The 25,159-nt window shown below is 36.9% G+C and overlaps 1 protein-coding gene across 1 annotated transcript in view; it reads right to left on the reverse strand.

Moving 5' to 3' along the window:
• LOC115235846 overlaps positions 1-25,159 on the reverse strand; it is an 81,768-nt gene that overhangs the window by 48,446 nt on the left and 8,163 nt on the right. Inside the window, exons 4-8 of the mRNA XM_029807893.1 lie at positions 17,923-17,983; positions 16,851-16,932; positions 13,974-14,059; positions 12,585-12,738; positions 11,487-11,671 (exon numbers count right to left, since the gene is read on the reverse strand). Of these exons, the coding sequence (XP_029663753.1) occupies positions 11,487-11,671; positions 12,585-12,738; positions 13,974-14,059; positions 16,851-16,932; positions 17,923-17,983 (568 nt within the window). The remainder of the gene's footprint in view (positions 1-11,486; positions 11,672-12,584; positions 12,739-13,973; positions 14,060-16,850; positions 16,933-17,922; positions 17,984-25,159) is intronic.

The raw sequence follows: 25,159 nt of genomic DNA on the forward strand, positions 1-25,159 counted from the left end.
TTTTATATATTTATTTTTATATATTTATTACGTGTAATATATTTTTATTCGTGAAAATTACAATAAAGAATTTTCGCATAAAGATTGTTTACTTAGGATTCGTTTGAGCAACGATACAAATTTTATATTAATAATTTTTACGGATATCGTGGGCCAGAATTTTTCAGATATAAGCGAAACGCATTCTACTCCACTTCTCGCGTCGATGACGAGTCTTCCGGTGCGTCAGGTGTGCGTCCCTGAGCCGCGGTTGAACGACAGGAAACACAGGTGTGCGCGTCGGTGGACCCACCCTACCCTACCTAAGTGTAGAGGGAGGGAAGAGTCGGGTCCCAAACCTACCTACGGTAGGTTTACAACGATTACGGCGATGCGTATCGGGCCGCGTGCAGCATGGAATTCTTGAGAAAGTTTAGGCGAGGGGACGTCTCTCGACAATGGCATCAGATACGAGTAAATAGTCGCAGGTAATCCCGCAAAGCCTCCGGCTTTTCCCCTGACGCTCATGACTGTGAAGGTCGCAAGAAAAACGCAGGCCAAGCATCTAAATTCCACGAGCGAGCCACGACTGGCCTTCGACTGCGCGAGAACTTAGTCAGACTCCGCTGTAGCGTCGAGTAAATAAAAAAAAATAGCATTCTTCCCACGTAATTATAAGTCTGTATTTTTAATTGAACAGTTTTCATCGAGAAGACTGTCCCTTTAAAAGAAGGAGAATTAAGTTAAATTTAATCTTAGTTCTTGCGAAAAAAAAAAACGACTGACAATGTTTATTATACAATGGACACTTCGTCTTTTAGTGTTATATTCCTCACTGTTTTATTTACTACAACAGAAAAACAGCTAGAAAGTTTCTAATCAAACTGTATCTCTGCTCGTAAGCTGGGGAAAACATGATAAACATGCATTAACTTAAATGAATAAATAAACTTCTCGAGCTCTGCATATATGCTGTATTATATTCAAAAGTTCGTTGTATCGAATGAGCGTAAAATTTTCATTACAATATACTCCAAACCTTATTATGGTAATACTGTTGCATTTCTACTCATTAACTTTATTATCATAATTTTATGTCATGCTCGTTAATAATAATATTGTCGTTTGTGGAAAGTGCATTAATCATCTCTTGGATTATCATATATTTGTTGTAAATTATAATTACTATTGTATGCGAAATATCTAATAAAACCTTTTTGCAGAATAAATCTTTATAAAATGCCGAGGAAGAGAAACCCACGATTAATACTTGGAAACGTATTATGTCATTATATTACGCACAAAAAGAAAGGAAAATTGTATCAATTGTCAAATTGCCAGCTCTCGGCCGATTTTCCGCTATAAAAGATCACTGCACTCTTATTAATATGTCTCGAGAAGCGCATCGCGTTCGAGTTATTTCTATTAACTTCATTAACTCTGAAAGCTCGGGCAAAACGCGAAATTCGAAAGTGCGAATTATCTGGATCTCGCGCACGGTCGCGGAGAGCTGATTGCTGGTTTCCGCATATAATAGGGAGCAAACTTAACATTCCGCTATTTCCCGTGGACAGCGGACGACGTGGGGAATTAATGAAATAGCGAAAGCAATAGCCGGAACTAAGTGGAACACGGAATTCATTACGGGAATGCGTTTGAGCAATTACACATCGATGTACCGTACGCGAAGCTGTTGATTGGATTTGAGTTTATGCCAAGGAACGCGGCATAGACGTTGTAATGAACTTTCAATTAAGTCTGTAGTCCCAACAGTGAGATTAGTGACTCTCCGCAATTCATGAATGGGACTATAATAAAGGCAAAAATGCTTTGTCCCCACGATCACGTGTGTAGAAGAAGACGATTAAAATGTGTCATCCAAATGAAACCGAGACTGATTCAACAGCTAATTTTAAGATAGATTTATCTTTTACGCATACAAATATTTTTCCGTCACTAAATTTTTTTTTTTTTTTTTAATTGTATAAATCTTGAAATTTAATCCATGTGATTATTTTGTAAGTATATCTTGCTATAAATAAATTTAGCTATAAAAAACTGCGTTCAAGCTTTGTTCTTTTCCCTTTCCTTTCATTGAACATAGAATTCTTCTTTTTTATATTTAGATTAAATTTTAACTGAGATAAAAAAAGCCCGGCGCATTATCTCTCATGGTTTAATTAACAAACATTTAAAAATTTGATATAAATTTAATACGTCGTCACATGATAGATATAATCTTGAGCATCACGCGGAAAATCAATTACGATCCACCGGAGCGAGGAATAAAAAAACCGACGAAAGGGTCATCGTTCGATTTGATATTACACCATGACATGCCCATCACTGCAATCGTACACGCGATGATTGTATACATGACGCCAGACGATCATCATCGCTCGTTGCGGCGGTAGAGGAAACGCGGAGAGCATCGAAGCGAAATGCTCCATTTCCCAGATACCTCGTTGTTATACGCGGCGGGATCGGTATATATAAGCTATATGCGATATTTAAGTACCGTTTTCCGCGGTGCTCAATTAATCGGCTTGATTAACGACCGTGCCTGTCAACGGCCACAGACCATTATTCGCGACTCGCGTGGCTTTTTTTAATACACCACAGCGGCCTTTACTCCATGTCAACGTACTCGACGAGAATCGCTGAACTTTGGACCGGACGTATTTGTCGCGACTTTTCAGAAATCGTCGTACAAGTGATTTTAAGTCACAAAGCTCGATACCACGTCAGGAATATATGTCGAAATCGCAAAACAGATGTTTTCATCAACGAATGTTGAATACTTCGTTACGTTAACTTTATACATGATGCACTTGCATTATTACATCATCGTAGAGAAACAATACATCTTTCCGAGGAATTCAATTTTCTTCAAAACAATTCCATTCCCGAGAAAGTACGCTCGTTTAAAGTTTCCCGGTCGTATTTTCGATTTATCCGATAAACAGTTCTCGTATACTCTCTCGCGAGCTTCAAGTAAAACTACTTCGTTCGTTACATCGCGGTAAACACAATCGGATACAATAGATAGTAGCTCCGTATTTTTGCTATGGATCGCGCCACCGGAATCCAACTTCCTCGTCAAGCGAAGTTCTTCGATCGCCGATCGAAAATAATACCGATCCGAGGTCGCGCCCGTGGTTTGTCCTGCCATCATTGTCCGGCTCGCTATTTCCTTGCTATTTCCAGAATCATCGCTGCTGTTTTTCTTCGGAGAGGAGGGCAATAAAACGTAAATAGGTCGCGATAAGTTACGAATATGATTCGTATCCGACGCGATCTTATCGCGATGTAGGATGTAGGTCGACACGTTCCTTCACGGTCTATATTCTAAGCGGGATATTTTGAATGCGATCATCCAGCGAGATGATTCCCCGCTTTTAATCACGAACGTTGGAATCATCATGGATGTTGCCGTTGCTCTATCAAAGTGAAATTAATTTTCTGGCGTCAATATAAACGCTACGTGCAACGATACCTCCTTATACAATTTTTTTAAAGCGAAACGCGCAATTCCTTTTCCCGCTCTCATCGCGGTGTAGCTTTAGCATTTACTTCCCGACGAGAGAACTAAAAAACGTATAACACTATTTTTATCCGCGTTTTATTAGGTTCCGCGAAGTACATCGGAGTACATAGCTGGGCGCAAATATCTTCTCCCTGATTTTAATTCCGACGTACGGAGGGCCGAGCAGGACGTAAAATCAGTTCGACTCGAGAATGTAAAATTACGTCACTCGTGTATATATCAGGTCTACCGGAAAGTTCTGTCCGTTTTTGGAATAAAACAAAATACAAATTTTTATTACCGTCAATAAACTTTATTAAATAATGTAATTGCCATTATTCGGAGAAGTATTGTCAGCAACTGGATAATTTAAATACAGCAGTCCAAGAAAAGAGGCCGCCGATGTTCAATAGGAAGAACATCATACCGCATCATGATAATGCCAGGCCACATGCTGCTTTGGATACTCGTCAAAAAATTGCAGAACTAGGCTGGGAAATTCTGTCGCATCCACCATATTCCCCGGACTTAGCACCCTCCGACTATCACTTGTTTTTGTCCTTACAAAATTTTAAGAATAAAATTATATAAATAATAATAAAAATAAAAGAATAACTTCCGTGCGACAATATTATTCGATCGTCGACGCGTGATTTTTTCGCGTATTAACGAGCGGCTGTATAATCTCCCGCTTGAAAATCGTGCAAGAGATATCAAACGTCTCGTATATACATCTATTACGTTCTCGTGGGAATCGTTTTCGAATGACAGAAGATAAAGACGGTAAATGAAAAGAAGGACAATAGAAGCAACTTGTCCTCTTATTTTTTCTTCTGCGAGCAATTTAAGCATTTAATCTAATTTAATTTTGCGTAAATAGCTCGTTAAGAGGACATACCCATTTGAATCTTCGAAAAATGAGTACATTTTATAGATTTTTTGCAGCGCAATGATAAAAACTTGATAAAAACTTTTTTTTTTTTTTGCATTATTAATACAATATTATTAAGTACTTAAATAAAAATAGACAGCTTAAATTTTTTTTTTTAAATAGTTATACGTATATTTACGGATTTATGTTTTCATGCACGGTGTGCATGAAAATTCGGGCTACGTTCAACGGATTGACTTTATTTAATAAAGTTTATTGACGGTAATAAAAATTTGTATTTTGTTTTATTCCAAAAACGGACAGAACTTTCCGGTAGACCTAATATATATAAAAGACAGTAAAATGATAAATAATATCCACCGACGTTTACAACGACGAGGACGATGATGGTCCACGTGCATTCACTCGTTTACATTCGGGATGTCGATGACGTTGCAACAGGCGAATATTTACAGAATTGTTTACAATTGTTCGGCATGAAAATATGCACATAATTTAGATAAAGCCGTACTGCGAATCAAAAAGTCACTGTATTATAAATAATATTATAAGAGAGAGTCAGACATTTCTAATAAATAGTATTAAATTGTAAATATAATTTTATTAAATAAAATATTTTAATAATAATAAAATAAAAGAATAAAATTATATAAATAATAATAAAAATAAAAGAATAACTTCCGTGCGACAATATTATTCGATCGTCGACGCGTGATTTTTTCGCGTATTAACGAGCGGCTGTATAATCTCCCGCTTGAAAATCGTGCAAGAGATATCAAACGTCTCGTATATACATCTATTACGTTCTCGTGGGAATCGTTTTCGAATGACAGAAGATAAAGACGGTAAATGAAAAGAAGGACAATAGAAGCAACTTGTCCTCTTATTTTTTCTTCTGCGAGCAATTTAAGCATTTAATCTAATTTAATTTTGCGTAAATAGCTCGTTAAGAGGACATACCCATTTGAATCTTCGAAAAATGAGTACATTTTATAGATTTTTTGCAGCGCAATGATAAAAACTTGATAAAAACTTTTTTTTTTTTGCATTATTAATACAATATTATTAAGTACTTAAATAAAAATAGACAGCTTAAATTTTTTTTTTTAAATAGTTATACGTATATTTACGGATTTATGTTTTCATGCACGGTGTGCATGAAAATTCGGGCTACGTTCAACGGATTGTCTATAAATTTTACATGCGAGTTGCTAATAGGATTCCGCATCTGCTAACGAAGCTTTTTTTTAATCCGATTCCCCATTTTTTTGTTATAAACAAAAAAAAGATTGACTTAAAAAAAACGGAACTTTTTTCAATACGCTGCCATTCTCCTATTTTTAAAAATTTTGAAAAAACGCTTGGATAGCAGATAGCTATTAATATGTTTAAAAAAAAGCTTGTGTTTTTGATTTCGGATATGATCTACGAATATTTTCATGCACACCGTGCAGCCACCTAAAATTTGGAGAACCTCTGCAAATATCCCCATAACTTAAAAAAAAAAAATTTTTAAGCTGAGAATTTTTATTTAAGTAGTTAATAATATTGTAAAAAAATTAAAAATTTTTATCAAGTCATTGCTCTGCAAAAAAAAATCTAGAAAATATATTCATTCTTCGAGGTTTCAAACTGACATGCTCCCTTAACTACAAATATTAAAATCACTATTAATTTAGAGTTTCCGTATAGTATTGCAAAAATGGTTTAAAAGTCTTTTATCATACATTTTTATAATGCACTTGTTACAGGAGCTGTATATATCCGCGTTATGTATTTAAATTGTTTATCGCTTTTGTGTAAATATGAAATAATAGTGTATTATTTCTCTGTCACTGGGTCTATGTCGATAGTAGGTCAGGGAGAAACGGCAAGTGCATTATCATCGCAACACGCGTTTGTAATTGAAAAAAGATTATAGATTGCAGTATCACACACGCATCGTCTTACACGCACACTACTTTATTACGCATTTCGCTGTGTAGTTCTCCTTTAACGATATTTAAAGAAACGCATACCTCTCTCCAAGTTATCCGTACAACGTAACCGACCTAAATCGCCATAAATTGCGCAGCCGATCTCTCTTCCAGAAGAACGGTGGAAAAACTCGAGCGGAGTTATTGCCTTCGCGGAAACGCAAAAAAAATTGGAGCATAGACGCATAAAAATGCATGTGTGTGTATGTGAATGTGTGCGTGCGCGTCTATATATAAGTACGTCGCGATGTGCAAAAGACCGTGAATAATGCACGCAATTAGCGTTTTTTTTTTATCAAGAAAATTCTTTCTTGTAAATAATCCTCAAAAAATGAGATAAACTTTCTCGTCATAAAAGAATAATACCTTTCATAAACACAAGTTAATATATATAATTTCTCGATAAATTTTAATCTAAAAATATATTACAAGCTCTAGTTTCTACTATGTAAATTTCACTTCATTTTAAACATTTTAATTAACGTAAATACCGAGATTATTCAATGTAATTAGACATAAACGCGTCGATTATAAATTTTCAATTAAATTCAAATTAAACGAGAAAGTATTATGAGTCACATTTACATTTTCGAGAAATTCAATTCAATTTGAAAATTCCGCTTGTAATTGAAAAGCTTGATATGTTAATGCTATATACTTCCTAGTAGATATAACAAAAACACACCCTGTATAGAGTTGAGAGAAATCAGTCCTCCAAGTCATATATCCTTCGCGTAGAATCCGTTTAGAGAACTCCCGAGATTAGTCCTCGAGAATTAATATGAACTTGGCGAGAGAAGCTCGGCGTAAAAGGCCACGAATGATGCGCATAATGCGTTAGACGCGAACAATGGACAGCGGGCGTGTCGCGTCTCTCGGTATATGTATACATACATACATATATATATATATATATATATATATACAATGTCACCGATCCTCGTCATCCCTATTGCCATCACCACCTATATAACCATCCTTCCCTCTGTCCCTCGCCGATCCTCTCTCTCTCTCTCTCTCTCTCTCTCGTTCTGTGCCACCTTTTCACCTTCTCACTCCTATCTATTCGTCCACGCATCACTCTCCTCTTTCTGCTTCTGCGCGTGTGTTTTCGTTTTTTTTTTTTTATCACTTTGAAAGCGGAATATATGCTACTGCGTGGTCGCGGAACAGGAAACGCCATGGGAGAGTGAGCAATCGGTATTCCGCGATTGTGTGTCGCACACGAGTGAACCGATACCACAGAGAGAGAGAGAGAGAGAGAGGGCGTGTGTGTGTGTGTGTGTGTGTGTGTGCGCTGTGTATGCATAACGAGAGAGAGACGACGGGACCGCAGGAACGGCTTCAATCACGGGAATGCACTTGAAATTCGCTCGCCTCTACCTCCAGCCCTATGTCGTTGCGCGAATCTCTCGCACGTACGCGCACAAATTGTTATCCGCTTTTTTGCGGTCCGGAAAAACGCTCGCAAACGCGCCGTTTACACGGATTCTCGCGCGCCAATTCTCGTCTAAATTATCAGACATTTGTTACTTTTCAGCTAAACATTTTTCCTTTCTTTTTTTGTCAACGCGTATTGTTCTTTATAGATTAAGACTGGATTATTCTGCGTGAATTATTGTGGAAAAATTGGCAAGTGACATTTCAAATTAATTCGAGATTATATTTACATGGAAACCGAGATTAGAGAATATTAAAGATTTTTAATCACATTTTTCCAATACCGAGATATAAATAAGTATAATTCAATGTAACGCGATGTATCGACGAAAGATGACCTTATAGGAGATCGCTATACATTCGTTCTTTTAAGGCAATCGTTGTTCGAGCTATCCGATGCAAATGTCGCTGCGACGTGAAGAAATGTCACCGTTTCGACCGGACGCGCGTAAGCGTAAACGCAGTTGCCTGGTACATACATATATATATATATATATATATCGAACGATATCGATTACGAAGGAGAGCGAATCGATATCGGTGACTCGGATAACGAACGTGAGGTTACGAAATTAAACGTGTGATAAAAACAAACATTACACCGAAAAGTTATCTCGTTAGTCGCTTGGTAAATTTGATGTATTTTTCAAAGACTGCTCTTTTAAAGTACAAAAAAGTAACAGATTTAACCAATTTAAAATCAGTTTATCTTTTAGCAAGATTTAATTGAGCATTCTTTCTCTCTCTCTCCTTCTCTACGCGTCCTTCTCATTTCGCGTTATTTAATTTAATTTTTATTATCAAACCTTAATAGAGCAAAGTAAAAGTTGCTCAATATTAAACACGACCGATAAGATCTCGTTCACAGGAAATATCACAGAGTTTTAAAGGGAATATCGTCATAAAAAGATTTTGTTCGAAAAAAAAGAAAATCGTAAGCTTCGGGAAGCTGTGATGTAATAATAAAAACGCAAAAAAGCGGCTTGTGCAAATGCAATTCTGTACGCGTACCAAAAACTGCGTTAGTTACAATAATCACACGCTTTTAGGACGCGTCGCGCATGAGATGCGTCTCGCTTTGAAACGTGAAAACTAGGACAATTTCCGGGTGCGATGCTTCCACTCGTGCGAAATTATTACCGAAAATCCAAAGAAACGAGCGATATCGATACGCGATTCCCCTTCGTCTCTCTTGCTTAAGAGGAACTGTCCCATGATAAATAATGCTTTCTCCCTTTCTCTGTCAAAGGAAAAAGAGAAAGGAAAAGAGAGAGAGAGAGAGAGAGATTTGCTGACGATCTCTTTCGCATTTCATTTTTGGTCATCCCTGCATTCATTTTCGAGCTATTCATTCTGCAGCCACCCTCGTCGAAAAACTCTCCGTGTCAATAGAGCGCATTCATTCGCACCTGAGCGACCCGCTTCGCGAACTCATGAATAAGTTACCTATGATCTGTTCGGACCAGACACGAGACGCCGACGCGTTCTCTCTCGTTATGACACCATTAAACTTTCCTCGCGTCGTTAATAATCCGCGCATTAATTATTGTCCGTATCTCGTCGCTCGCTGCGCTTCGTTTGACGGTAAAGTTTTAAACGAGTCCTCTGAGGACAAACGGCGATTCCTGTTTATCAAGTTAGAGAATTAAGAACAAACACAAAATGAGACAGCGCTGTGCGATATAACGGCAGAAACCGCCGTTGCAAAGGATCGCGGATTTTGAGAGAGCCCGCATCTAAGAGAAAAACAAAGAGAAAGAAGAAAAGGAAGATAGCACGCAAACGAACTCTTATCGTCGTAACTCAAGCAATGTTTCCTGGAAACACCGAGTTTTAAATAATATACTCTTCATATATACAAGAAGGACACGTTAATTGTGAAATTATAATGCGAAAAGATCGCGTGATAAAATGGAAAATAAAATCTTTTTCATTCAACGCGCGCAAAATTGGAGAAAATCCTATATACGGGTACGAGTACCACAAGAGTACCCAGCTACACTCGTGTGCCGAGTCGTCGCACTCAAGTCCCCCCCTCTCTCTCTCTCTCTCTCTCTCTCTCTCTCTCTCTCCTCCGCACACAAGTCCTTATATATGCCATGCATCCCTCTCGTGTCATGTTAGAAACGCGCAGAGAAGAGGACGGCAGGCAGGAGGAGAGACAGCGAAAAGAGGGAAGGAGGGAGAAGGCGAAATTCAGCGAAAGAAGAAAAGAAGAGAGAGAGAGAGAGAGAAAGAGTGGGATCAGGCCTCTGTCGAGGCGCTGCATACCGAGGACTGGAAAACGCATTGTTTAGGCTGCACTCACACCGTCTCAGGATGGGTGTGTCGCGAGCGTGAAATACCGACGAAGTGACTTGACTCTCTTTCTCTTTCTCTCGGAGTCGAATGGAGCTTCGACCTGGCGCTTCGACCTGGTGCTCGAGTCACGTCGCAGATATCACCGTAATTTAATCGGCTCTATCGACGAATCCAAGATGCACTATCCGCGAATCGGATGTCACTCTGAGTCTACAGACTCGGTTTCTTGCACTCTTCTCGCAGTGCATCTCAGATTAGCCCATACTTGATCGCAGAAGACCACATAAATGCCCGCATCTTTGCGTCAAACGCATTTAAACGCATTCGTGCGATTTTTTTTTGAGTATTAAAGCTTGTCAAATATAATAATTTTATCGAATAATAAATTTTTGCAAAGATTTTTTTTTGTGGGAGGAAATAATTAAAATTGTTATTAAAATTAAAGTAAAAAATTTTGAAGAATCTTTTGCAATTATAATAAAGTTATCTTTTTTAAAAAGATCATTAATGAATAAAAATTCCAATGTATGTAATATCATTAAAGCTGATAGATTTATAAATTGTAGAGGCAATTTCATATAATGACTTAATAATGAGTATCATGTCAACTGAGACAAGAAGAGAATACATTATAAATGGAGCGCGCAGTTGCCAAGATATATTATATTAGAAAATAAAAAGATTTGAGAGAGGGAAGGACACATACTTGTAAAATTACTTCGGAGCTATATCTTCGTATTTCTTACTAACCAGAGAGATCTTTTTCGGTTTTATAAAATCACGCTAAGTATGTTCATGGCGACATCCAGCGGGCAGCGGCTGAATGTATGCTTTTCTATCAGGGTAAAGCAGATTCGAGTAATCCAAATAATTGTCTGTCATTAAACACTCACCACACTTGAAGCAGAAGTGTGTGCTCTTGCGAAGCAGATAAAATATTATAATCATGAAAACTCGCAATTAAAATTCAAATATTTAAACTAGTTATTAAAAATGCTAATTTCGCCAACACTGAATGAAATCTTGTTCACCTATCAGACTCATTTCTTGCCACACTCACTTAATCATCCTATTCTCAGCGCGGAATCGGTCGTTAATTGATCGAATAAGTAAACGATAGTAGTTAACGAGCGATTTTCCCGAAAGAGCAGCTAATAAAAAAAAAAAAACTTTTATATCGGGTCATAAAGATAAACCGCGAAATGTTCACCGGGTTTAGTAGATAAACGTTGATCGCACGAGAGAATTCAATGGACCTACAACATAAAGGACGGCGCAACAATGACGAGAAGCGCCGATCGAGCGATTTGAAGAGGAGCATAAGAGCCTTGGCTCTCTTAAAACTCGCGCACTTACAATCCAACGTACTTACCTGCAAATTGGTTCGTCTCGCTCGTCCGGTGGATTCAGGAAATTGCCGTCGTTCACCGCCGAAGACGTCGATCCTCGCGGCGACCTCGGGCCGCCCTCCGGTTCGCCAATCAGCACTTCTGTCCGACCATTTTGGAAAGGGCTGCTCGCGCGACGTTCGCCGATTCTTCCTCCCTGCACCGGTTGCTGTCGAGCAAATAAACAGTTTTACATTTTTTTTGAAAATGACACCCAAGATATTAATTCGAGCTTGTCGTTTCATTTTTTCATTTTTTCGAGTCATCAATTTGGAATTTTTTGAGCAGATTTCTCCATAACGATATTATTCGATTAGATGTCTTGTTTGTGTGCATGTTTGTGTGTGTTAAATATTTTTATAATGACAATGCGTACAAATCTCGATACTGATTATTAATATATTAAAATATACACAATATTGCTTAATGATGTACTCAGATTTAATTTTATCTAAAAATAAAGATAAAATTCAAGTATAAGAAAATACTTGGAAAAAATTATACCGCGATTGTAGCTCGAACGTTAATTCAAAGAAATATAAATGACAGTAGCCTGCGAGTCTTACGAAAAGACTCCCATTAACGTGTCTAACGTTGGCAATTAAGCACGATAAACTACCTATGCCGATTTATTATTCCGGGAAACTGTGTTTAATAATTACTTAAGAAATCTACAACGGATGTTGCTTATGTAAGCGACGCGCGATCGGTGCCAACCGATGTAATGTAATGTTGAAAAAAATGTGTCTGTGAAATCTACAGTTATAATATAACTTATATATACAGAGCACATGCAGCTTATATTATATAAAATAAAAAATATACAATCTGTATGTTCGTATATGTAATAAATCGTATAATATGTTTCTGATTATTTATATTAGAAAATCTAACATAACAAATTTATTTAATAATTTAATGTTATAATAGCAAAATGTTTCATAGTCTTTATATTGTTATCTTTAACACTCTTCCTTCTACATACATACGAGTTGAAGTAAAAAAAATAATATCTCGAAAAATCAATTTTTCCGAATATAAAATTTTGCTGGTATTTACTTGAAGAGAGGATGTGTACTAACCAAGAGATTCGCCTCTTCGTAACTATGTTGCTTTTCCAAAACGTCCTTCCGCTCCTGCGAGACGTGTTCCACTAGAATGTCTGCCTCTTTCGCTAATCCTTTAGGAATCGTACCGTTGCTAAGTTTCGTGGGGAAAGCATTCGTACCCAATTCCCTGGAAAACAATTAAGACAAAACTAAATTAATTTAAATCCTCTAATATATATAAGAAATATAAGATATAGTGATAGCTATGAAATAAAATAACTTTCGCTTTTCCCCCTCGTTGTACAAGATAAAAACAGATGAATACGCGGCCGTATTGAAGGGATATCAATCACGACAATCGCAATTTGTCATATCCGGCCTACAACGATACCTTCTACAGGTATCGTGCATATTTTCCCTGATTTTACAACATTAGTGATTTATTATGCTTTGACGGGAACATCCCAGGGGTTATTAAGCCTTCAGAAATTAATTACAAATATAGCGGGTTCGCAAATCCAAGCATTATACCGTACGTTCAATACAAATTATTTTTTGAATCATTAACCGCAGTACATCTGGACCCCGATTTGTCTATTAATTCCAAGTTTAACAATAAAAATTTTACAAAAAATCGCACCAAAGTTTATATCCTCGATAATTTACATTATTAAGAGGGCATACCCGTTTGAAACCTCGACAATTGAGTATATTTTCTAGATTTTTTGCAGAGCAACGACTTGATAAAAATCTTTACTTTTTTTTACAATATTAATGCAATATTGTTAACTACTTAAATAAAAATGTTCAGCTTGAAAAAATCTTTTTTTAAAGTGTGGGAATATTTGCAGAGATCCTCCAAATTTTAGGTGGCTACACGGTGTGCATGAAAACGTTCGTAAATCCGAAATAAAAAATACAAACGTTTTTTTTATTAAACATATTAATAGCTATCTGCTATTCAAGCGTTTTTTTTCAAAATTTTAAAAAATAAAAAAATGGCAGCGTGTTGAAAAAAAGTTTCGTTTTTTTTTGGTTTATAACAAAAAAATGGGGAATCGGATTGAAAAAAAGCTTCATTAGCTGATGCGGAATCCTATTAGGAACTCGCATGCAAAATTTGAAGTCAATTCGTTGAACATAGCCCGAGTTTTCATGCACACCGTACATGAAAACATAAATCTGCAAATATCCGCATAACTTCTTAAAAAGAAATTTTTTTTAAGCTAAAAGTTTTTATTTAGGTACTTAATAATATTATATTAATATTGTAAAAAAAGAAAAAGTTTTTATCAAATCGTTGCGCTGCGAAAAAATCTAGAAAATGTACTCATTTTTCAAACGGGTATGCCTCTTAAAGTTGAAAATAATAAGCTTATTTCTACAAAAAGTTTAATAATAATAATATAAACAGAAACTTACTTATCTGGCAAAGTAACCGTAATTTGGCCATTCGTCACGTCTTTCGCAGCGGAATCCTCGCTCGTGGATGCAACCGCATCGTTTATCTAAAACATTCGCCAGACATACACATTAGTTAGATTTTATTCTGGAGAATAAACTTATCGAGAGTTGACCGATTGCTAACATCACAGCGACGCATTTGTTCCGATAATACTAGATCCACAATATATAGCGTACCTCATACAAATTTTGCGCGAGAAAGCTACATCCGCGGTGAATAATAAATCCCATCGTGATTGCGTTTTGTTTTTATGTCGCTGCACAATAATTAAAAATGTAATCAAATGTAAAATTATATATCGCAATCACGTGACGGTAATACGGCGTAGTATTCAATTTAGCTTTATGAAAACTGGCAGAAGCCGGATACAACGGTTTCACTTCGTTTTCGTGTCGCGCGTGCTTCCGCATTTCTGGGAAAAAAAAAACGCAATCTCCGCATTTATTTCCATCTTCGACGCGTAACGTATCTATAATTCGCAACACGTTGAGGCGCGTGCACGCTTCATGTCGATATTAAAGAATTAATATTAATTTTAGTAAAAATTGGTATTCGCCATAAATGCAACTGTAAAAAGAGATAATCGTCGACGAGTCTATTATATAAAACGTTATTATATAAAACCCAGAACCAGTCAGAGTAATGTTTATGCGATAAACGAACGGCGTGGATACCGGGCCAATGTCACGATTATATCGTCATGAAAAAGGAATGCTAACAGCTCTTTTCTCGTAACATTTTTCCCTCACACATTTATGTATATCAAAGTATAAAATATGTGTATATTTTAAATTTTCTGAAAAATATTTCTAAAAATAAAATAATTTAAAATATGTGTGAGAGAGGAAAAAATAAAACGAAAAATTTTTCTTCTTGCCATATTTTCTCTCAATTGAATACTAAATATTGTTATTGACCGCATCTTATGTTATTGTACTATTGAAATTTTAGTTCACCCGCTTATGTACGTCGTCGAAAATTTAAAAGTACGACTGTAATTTTGAGAAAACCCTAATATACATAATTAATATAGATCCATGTGTAGAAATGTCTGATTAAAACTCGTTTTCCATTAAAAACTCATCAGCCTGAATGTCTTAAGCGTCTTCTACACTGCATCCTAATCTCATCCTAATACCACAACGTCGAAAAAAAAATTGATGCGATGGAATGGCCGGATAATTTCCCGAATGATACCGCTATCACGTCAGCGAATTAATCCGAGAGATCCCGTTATATCTTGCGCGCCTTTCATTTAACTGAATTATCGTGCTAATATGAAAAAAAGACCATAATATGCCGTGCTGTTGATAGCAATAAGCGCTGGTATCGATATGAATCGTAACATTGAGAAAACTCGTTAACGACCGTCATGTTACGACATCCTTTATGCAGTTTCTTCATTTACGCGAGAACTCACGTTGCGTGCCTGCTTATACGACATTTTAAGCCCGCATGTTGTATCGCAATCACGTGCAAAACAATCCCGCATACTACCCTAAAATAGATCTTGATCGTAATTAATAACAAACAATGCGCGGAATTTTTTTCAGACTTTTATCGGTAACAATATCTCCTTTCTCCTTCTCCCCAAAAATAGAAAAGCAATTAATTTTAACGCGATCTTATATCTATTTACAAAAACGTGCGAATATATTAAGGGGGTGGAGAATATTGTTTTCCATATCTAAAGCACGTACATAAAAAATTTTACGCATTCGTAGCGTCAAAATGTAAATTCATCTAAATAATATCGACTTCCGTCCCTGCTAAAAATTACGGTACTTTTAAATAAAGTGTGACGGTAATATTAGCGATCAGTATCAGGTATCGATACAATCCGAGCAGCTCTCGGCGAGCATCGAGACGAGAGAAACAAGCGCCAATATTATTTTCCTCTCTTTTTCTTTACGAAACGCGGCCTCATCGGCGACCTCATAAAACTCATTGCGTAATCGTAAAGCGCTATTCGAGCCCGGGGAATTCGGACGCGCGAAGGCGCGCGAGCGATGCAACCAGGGAGAGAAACGGGCACATACGTAGCTCCGCACTCTCGCGTAAACAAGGCCGCGCATAATCGCCGTATACCCGCCGCCGCTCACTCCGCTCATTTACTTTGCATTCCGCATTTCATAAGCAGCCTCCGCGCCTAACGATTTCGCTCGCGGCCGATCGATTCGTTCGCACGCAGCCGCGGGATTCGCGGACGCGTCGTTTAGCATGCCGGATTGGATTTAGCGACGACGCGAGAGCGGAATAAGAATCGGCCCGGATGACAGAAACGCCGAGAATGCGCTTCTCCGTCTGCTATTCACGCGTGCGACCAGATTGTATTCAGTATTATCGAATTAATGTTCATGAACGCCTTCGTGCGCGAATTGATTACGCGAGGCACATGCCTATATAACACGCGCTGCTAAAAATATTTTTAAATCAAGAAATTTTTAGAAAGAGAGTATTTTAAATATTACTTTTATTAAAATTGTTGAAAGTAAAAAATGAAAATGTAAAGCGCCGGATGTAACAGAAACTAAATGTGAGAAATTCTCTCACTTATTCTTTTAAAATGTTAAACATGTTAAAACTTTATAAGCAAGATATCGTAATGAGACAATGACCTAGTACGTGTAAAGCTCGATAAAGAGGATGGCGAAAAATCACGTTTATTTAAAGCGACAATGAATTTAAATTCCTATTCTGGCATAAAAAGTGACTTTCCTTTATTCGGCGAGAAAGAGAGAGGCGTACAAGATCATATCTCGTCGTGAAACTATCGAATCGCTCGAACACGATATTAACAGGCGACTAATTACGTGTCCCACGCTCTCGCGTACCTGCTGATGTAGAATGCCCTGGATATCGCGCGGCTGGATCTTCTTCAGTGCCGTCAGTTTCTGCAGCCTCTCTCGCGCGCTCCTGCAAACAGAGGAAATGTCCGTTTGTAAAAGCTATGTCGCTGCGTTTATCCTTGTGCGAAGGCGAACGAGATACTAGAATGAGGAGAGTGAGTTACGAGAGAGACAATCCTTATCGCTACAAACGACAATGTTTTCTATTCGCTGCTTCTTTTTCAATCTTTCTCTCTTTTTTTTTTTCTCTTGGAAACGCAAATGCAACTGCGTTTGCAAATCGCGACTGAAACCTGTTGTTGAAATCTAATTTGCAATAAGACAAGAAAGAGACAGAGAAAAGAGATTATCCATTTCTATTAAAAATATTTTCTCGGAAAATAATACTCCAAGTAATCAGGAGCAATTTAAAGGGCGCATTTTTTTTAAATAAAATATATACACACACAAATATATATGATTGCAGCTTTTCGTGGTTGAGATAAATCATATCTTTGAGCGATTAAATTTATCCGAGAAAAAAAGTATCAAGATAAGTGAACGTGCAACATTAAAGTATTAAATAAAAGTATTAAAGCATCTGTATGAAAGAAAACGACTCAGATCAATATTCCGAATAGTGAAGAAATATTAAAAAAAAAAGAAAGAGAGGGAAAGTAGAGAAAAGAGAGAGAGAAAGAGAGAGATATCTGAAAATACGAACTTTTCCCGATTTCGCGATATCTCATCACGGACTGTCATTATCGACTCGATTGAAACGCATACTTCCGTGGGATTCTCGTGACATTTAGATGACGCATTCTCGCGTTCGATCAAAAACACATATTCGCCCGCCGGACATCACCGCCTTTTATGTGACGTTTAATCGATACATACGATTCCGCGCCCCGACAGGAATGTATTTACTAGAAGCGGGGCACATTTATTAGAGATTTCCCGCTCTTCGCATGCGTGTATTCACGCTCGTGTGTATCCAAGAGCGTGCGTTCCTTATAAGCTATTATAACGCATTCTAGATAATCTTTACCATTATCGAGGCAATCGCTCATTATCTCACCTTTCGACGGCGATAACCCAGGCGTCTCGTATCCGCCCAGCGTTTGGCCCGTCCAGCTCTTCTGTCAGAAATTCATAAAAAATTAATTAGACTAATTTATCGCGTATTTAACATGTCTGTCAAAGAAGCCATTACCAGGCCAGCGGTTAAATGGCGGGCCATGTAACGGAGAAAAGCAGAGATAAGTGAAGCGCATATCGTGAGCCTGACGAATTCCCTTCGTTTCTCATTTATACCGCGCGAGAAGCCACCGTGATTCCATTATTAATTTAATACCTCCCTCCGCGCGGACGGTGGTTCCTTTTTTTTTTTCTTTGCGCGCGTGCGCGGGAAGAGAGTTTTTATATCCATCGTCGTAATCTATCATTCCACTCGGTAAAATATTGGTAAAAACATTTTTCTACGCGAGTTTAATCCCCCTCCCCGATACCAGACGTGCTAAATTCGTTGCATCGCGCTGCGAAAACTTTGTTATACTTTGCGCGCTAAGTCCACGCTGTCCTCGTAATTTTTTGTCCATCAGTTATTTATATATCCTCCCTCAGCGGGGAATAACTACGGGGACCTACCGCGTGTATCAACCCACTTTTCTATAAAAAAAGAATAATCTGATCGATCGCCAGCTACCGTTCTTAGTGCATGGCGCGTCTTCGTCGGCTTCCTCGGCGTCGTCGTCGATGAATTTTATACCGGACAGATCAAAATGCTTCGCCAGATCTTCGGGTTCCGTCTTGTAATTCGGGAATTCCGCGAATTTCGGGGGATCGTCGACGATCGATTCGTCGACGACGATCGAACGGCTATCGAGATCCGAACGCGTCGAGCAACCGCAAAAGATTAACTTGCGAAAGAATTTCGACATATTCGTATTACGTAAATAAACAATTTTTAGCGAGCATAAAAAATTGTTACTTTATGTTCAAAGCTCGAGAAATTCCTCTCACGGCTATGCTTATGTTTTCTTTTTTTTTTTTTTATCGGCATTGAGCCGCATTGATTTAAATTTATTTTTAATTATATTCTATTTATAAAAGCATCTTGTTCGATCATAAATACACACGTTCTACGAAAGGACGGAATATAAGGAAATAAAAAAGTGTTCGAAGTACTTATCTCTTTAATCTCATGTTATTTAATATTTAAAACCCGCAATTTACTCGCCACATTATGTCTATTTTCTTTATTTTTCTTATTTTAGATAGACACCAAATTCTTTTCTCGCGCCTATTTTAATTTTCGTAAAACACAATAACAGATAAATGTCATCTACTATTCACTTTCCTTTAACGCAGCGATATTTCAAAAGTCATAATTGGCAATCTGGTCAATTCATCGGTTACACTGGCCGCAATCGATTGGCTGACTTGTTAACGATATTCGGAAACTGATAGCAACACAGTTCGGGACGCCGTGAATGAAAGACTCGCTCCTCGAGAAGCTCCCCGAAAGCTTTTCTGAAAGAGGACGGTATTCGCGTGTGCACGTGTGTCACAAAACTAGAAAATAAACTCTCCGCCGCAGCCGGCGACTGAGAATGGATAGCACAGACGCATTCACGAAGGAGTTTATATTTGGAACTACACGCTGGCACAGACGATAAAAATTGACAGAGAGCGCCAGTTCAACGTACCTCAACACAGTGCGGATAAAAACGGAATATATATAAATTTTTTTGTTTTTTTTTTTTAGCGAAAATCTACGCCGTCATCGAAAAAATTCCTCAGGAATTGAAGGGAGAAACACTCGATAGCGTGCTGGGTTGTTCTTAAATTCCTAAAATACGTGTAGACCAACCTCCCATCTCGTTCTTTTCGCTATCAGCTGATGCGATCCCCGACCTGGTTTCCTCGCAATCCGCTTTGGTACGAACGGAGAAGCTGATTAAATATACGCCTAGCGGTTTTCGTTTTAAGAGATTGAAGGACATTTTTATTCTCGACTATTACGGGATTCATGGATAAAAATTCCAATTTTTATCTTTCGCGCTCGTGTCAGGATAAAATTGTTGCAAAAAAAAAAAAAAAAAACGAAAAGAGAAAACAGATAAACTGATTCCTCAAATCAGAGAGGGGGATACGAGAAGAACAATCGATATTGTTTTTTTTTTAATCGAGAGAGCCAAATCAAATTAAATTTTGCATAACATTTATTCGGCTATATAAACCGTTTATTTTTCCCAATCGCCTGCAGTGTGATAGTTATTTGTTTACACACACTGTGCATGTACATACATTACCCCGACAATGATTCGTTCCGTTCCCTTAGCGAGATGAACGTAAATGTGGGGATATTTATACTGAAAACACACGTTTACAATCACACGAAATTACAATTTACTCGGCCAAAAAATTCCATTATCTTTATACTCGCCACGATTTTGTTGTTAATATTTTATATTGTTATATATTTATAAAATGTTAATCGCAAATCGCAATAATTGCTTGGAATAATTACGTTTTTCGAAAGATAATGCGACGACATACGGAGCGACTCGTGTCGCTACTTTCTTAGTCGAGCTTCGCCGTACGAATGATAACAACATAACAGCGTATCAAAACAATAACGCGTTGTATGCCATCTCCGTCCCCTCCCACTGTCGAAATACTTTATATGTTATCAGATTGTTGTAGATGAAATGGATGTTTTCTTTTTTCTTTTGAATTTAAACTTTTATTCCGTTTGGAATACTTTCTCACTTGTGATATAAATGCTGACAAAAAAATGACGTAATCATAAAAAAAATGCGTATTGAATAGCCGGCATTACTCAATGGACGCGGTATATTATTGCTTCATGATAATTCTAGACCGCATGTTGCAAAACAAACCGTAAAAAAATTAGCAAAATTGAAATGCGAAATTCTCCCTCACCCTCCTTATTCTCCTGATCTTTCTCCGACAGAGTACCATTTTTTTTTAAGCACCTGAATAGCTTTTTAAGTGAGAAAGTATTCCAAATGGAAAGTGAGGTAAAAAGTGCGTTCAATGAATTTCTTGAATCTCGCTCTTTCGGTTTCTATATTAAAGGTATTAATGCGCTTGTATTACGTTGGGAGAAGTGTGTTGAAGTGGACGGAGACTATTTCGATTGACAAGATGTATATAAAGTGTGTCGAATAAAAGTTCAAATTCAAAATTCAAAAACGGCCATTTCATCTGCAACAACCTGATAAATACTTTATAATAGAGTAGATATTCCTATTCCTCAATTTACTAGGGAAACGGAACAAATCATTGTCGGATAGTGTATGTTCAACACGATACATATCTCGCGCACTTCGTTCATTGTCTTGTGTATACATAGAGTGCGAGCCGCAATTGCATATCACTTGAAACACCCTAGGCCAAGTAATTCTCCGTGAAGCTTTCCGTGTCACTACCTGCATACATTCATTGCTTTAAAGCCTTTTGTGCTCCGTTGAACGGAGGAGCGCGAAGAAAATTCGCAACAGTTCCAATTCCTTTTCAAAATGCTCTGGCGTATCTCCAAAACGTATTCGGATATGGCACGGTAATTCGGAGAAAGTGTGTTTTCATCTGAAAGCGCACACCTCATTCTTCTATTCCGCTTTCATTGTAAAACGCTTCTGACAGCGGCGAGCGTCGATATAAGCACGTGTGCAAGGCATTGTTCAATTTCTTTTCCGAGGAACAAACTGCTAGGAAATTTTCATGTAAATAATGGCAGCAGTTAACGGCTATTATTTGAATTATTATTATTTAAATAAGATATTATTTAATTTGGATATTGAGTCTCATTTCGATGATATCGGCTAATATTCTAGTCAATAATTTATTCATTAAAGTTTGCTTTAAACGATTCATAATCCGCTATAAAATTCAAAGCAGAAATCTTTTAGTAAAAGTATTAGCAGTAATTAACAGTTATTATTTGAATAATTAATAATAATAGATCGTCTATAAAATTATCTTTAAAGTCTTCAAAATTATATTAAATTATTCGATAAAAATCAAAACAACATACTTGAAACAGACTGCATGCAGAGATACATAGGATATAAATCACATAAAATTATCACGATAACGATATCCATAATTATTGTACAATTATAATAATAATTATGTTACTACCGATTAATAACGTACGGAATTAATGTGCAAAGTATTTTTCGCTGGCAGTAATGCTCCGTTTAGCATTGAATAGAGTTATTTCATTCACGTTCCGTGTTTACAATGAATAAGGTACTCGTATGAATACGGCAAACAGAATTTAGAACCAAATTGCATTTAGCGCTGTAAATGTAGAAGCGCGAATACGAGAGATAGAACAAAGAGAGAGAGAGAGAGAGAGATGGGAGAAGAGGCACCTATTATACGTCGCAAATTTGGCGACGTATGGTAAATTCGGGTCAAACAACGCGTTGCCGCGGTATCAACGTTATCCGGGATGGTCTCGTCAAACGTACCGGAGGAATCTACTTCGTTGGAACGGTAACTAGATGCTCGCGCGTATATATCGTATATACGTATGTATGTACACATGTATGTACATATATATATATATATACGGCACACGATGACGCCGATCAACTATGTTACGTTAAGTGGGCTTTACCTGAGCCAATCGGAGCCAAACCGCTTTCCCAAAGATGCCGCGTGTTCAATAGTCAAAAGTAGCGGTGTTAACTCAAATAATTACAGTAGCGCGTTAAAAGCAATGCTCGAAACCATAATCCGTATTTTCTATCTTTTCGACCGATTGAGAAAAAAAAACAGCACATTTCTTTCTAAGATATATACAGGGTGTCCCCAATTTAAATGTCAAAACTTTAGGAGGAGCAAAAATTCATTCTGTCTCTCTCTATTTTGCGAGTTGCAAAAAATTTCATATCTTGATATTATCAAGATAAATAGAAAAAGTAGGTAACGTACATAAACTTGGATCTGTTAAACGCGAATTTAGAATGTGCTCTTTATCTACTTTTCTATATACAATGTACAGTTTATAGATAAAGATACACAAGGAGAACCGTACCAACGCACGAGATGGTCTCAATCATATAATTTGACGCAAAAGGAGGCGAAAACCAGTTTTCTAACTGTATAAGCTTTAACACAATGGTGTATATTATATATACATACATAGACACACACATAAAGCACAGCCTGCCGAGAGCATATGATCTATGAATTATACCATTTTGATTCTGTATAATGGTATGTTGGAATATAACTTCCTAAATTTCTGATAATCAAAAATATTTTTAATCGTAAGAAAAGATCCAAATATTTTAAATTTTGCAAAATTTTCATAACATTTTACTTGTACTCTCTCTTGCACACAAATATATAGCATAATTAATTTTCCGTATAACCATATATAATCGAAAAAGATGGTAATTTGATTGCAATCCGAAATTTTTAATCCTCTTAGATACACGACTTTAATTAAAAAACTAACATTAGCGTATCGTAAATAAAGGTCAAAATTTTAATTACGCTTGCAATTAAAATGATAAATTTACATTATTAATTCTAATAACCGCGTGATTTCTTTTAACAAACAGTTGGAAACACAAACTATACATAGTGAGCATTTACCGATGCTATTAGTCATTTCTAAGAAAAATGTATGCAAATTTTACACACGAGGAAGAATTAGTCATCTTTTTTTCTCGTCACTTTCTTGATAATCAGTTTTCTATATCGTCACGTTTCAAATAGTTTTGTTGTTTTTAACGTTCAACTTTTGCGTAGAAATATGCAGTACAACGCGCATCTATATCTAAATAAAAAAGAATTAAATAAAATTTATTTAGTCTCTCCGCGATATGTTAAACGATTGGCAAATTGTTGGAACGAAAGGCGTCGCTCAAGATTATATTAAGGGTAATAGAGAAACAATCGTTAACGGTTCGCTGACTTTTACGAGCGCGATAACTATTTTCCGGGATGTAACTACATCGAATCAATCGAAATTGCGATCTCAATCGCATGCGACTGTCAGCCAAATTCTCATTAAACTATGCGTATTACTATTGGCATAGTGTACTATACCGTACAGCAATATGTCAAGTATGCCATATAATCGCATCGACACGCATAATCCAATGCGTGTAAATATCTATTAAATTCAAGTCGACAACAATTGCGATCAACAATAGTCAAATGGATGATCGCTTTTAAAAAAGCAAAAAATACGTATAATTTTTTAAATAAAACACGTACATTTATAAAGTATTGTAATACGTCTTCTTTCAAAAACAGTCATTATTATTATTCGCATATCGTAATCTAATTAATTTTTATACAATCATCAAATAATTGCGATGGAAAGTAAGTATGGATTGAGATGCAATGTCTATTAGTGATTACATGACACTTATTTAACCCATTACATCACTACACGATATGGTGCGGGCTATGTGGAATGTCTGCGTAAAACTCGTTTAAGAAATACTGCAACGACGAAAATGGCAAAAGACTGTGCATAGTCAGCCTTTCCTAAACGACCTTCTTTACCGCGTGCGCGCGTATCGTAATAATATATTCATTTACAGAATCAAACAACGTGTCATTTAATTGCTCTTTTTTTTCATAATTTCCAGAGATTTTCAACTAATAAAATAGAAGCTTATAAACTCGTTTGTAGCAAGAATGCAAACACTTGCCGGATAAAAATCTGCTGTATAAATCTGTCAAAAAAAGAGTCTACATTCTACTTTTTGAGAAATATTAAAAAGATTCTGGAATATACCAATGCTACATCGATCGGCGATAATTAACTCACCGCTGTAGTGAAAAAAAAAAATAATTTGCGGTACATTCGCGGCTTCATTTTTCTCCTATACCTACTACTACATTGCCCGATCGGAATTCAACAGGTTGGGACGAAACAATTTAGCGCCCATCACGGGAGAAAGTGCTCGCGAGACGATTTAAGCGATCGCGTCTAATTTATACGTCGGCGGCTGACGATCTGCTCTCCTCCCGGATCGTTCATTCTCGATTTCTGCCGCATGCCTTCTCGCACGCGAGCGCATCAGCACGCACGCACAGGATGAAAAGTGGAAAAAGGCAACAGTATCGCGATATCAAATTCGGAGTTTAATTTTCCTCGACGAAAATTTTACCTATTGTTAGATCGTTGCCGATTGTTAATACCTCGTTAATCAAATGTCCGAGAGAAAATCTGTTAAACTATATATTATATATAATAATATAAACTTATATTATATTATTATTTATTTATATTATATTATTATTTATACTATTTA

The sequence above is a fragment of the Formica exsecta genome, unplaced genomic scaffold (assembly GCF_003651465.1).
Source record: "Formica exsecta isolate Colony F162 unplaced genomic scaffold, ASM365146v1 scaffold236, whole genome shotgun sequence".
In the NCBI taxonomy this organism is placed as follows: domain Eukaryota; kingdom Metazoa; phylum Arthropoda; class Insecta; order Hymenoptera; family Formicidae; genus Formica; species Formica exsecta.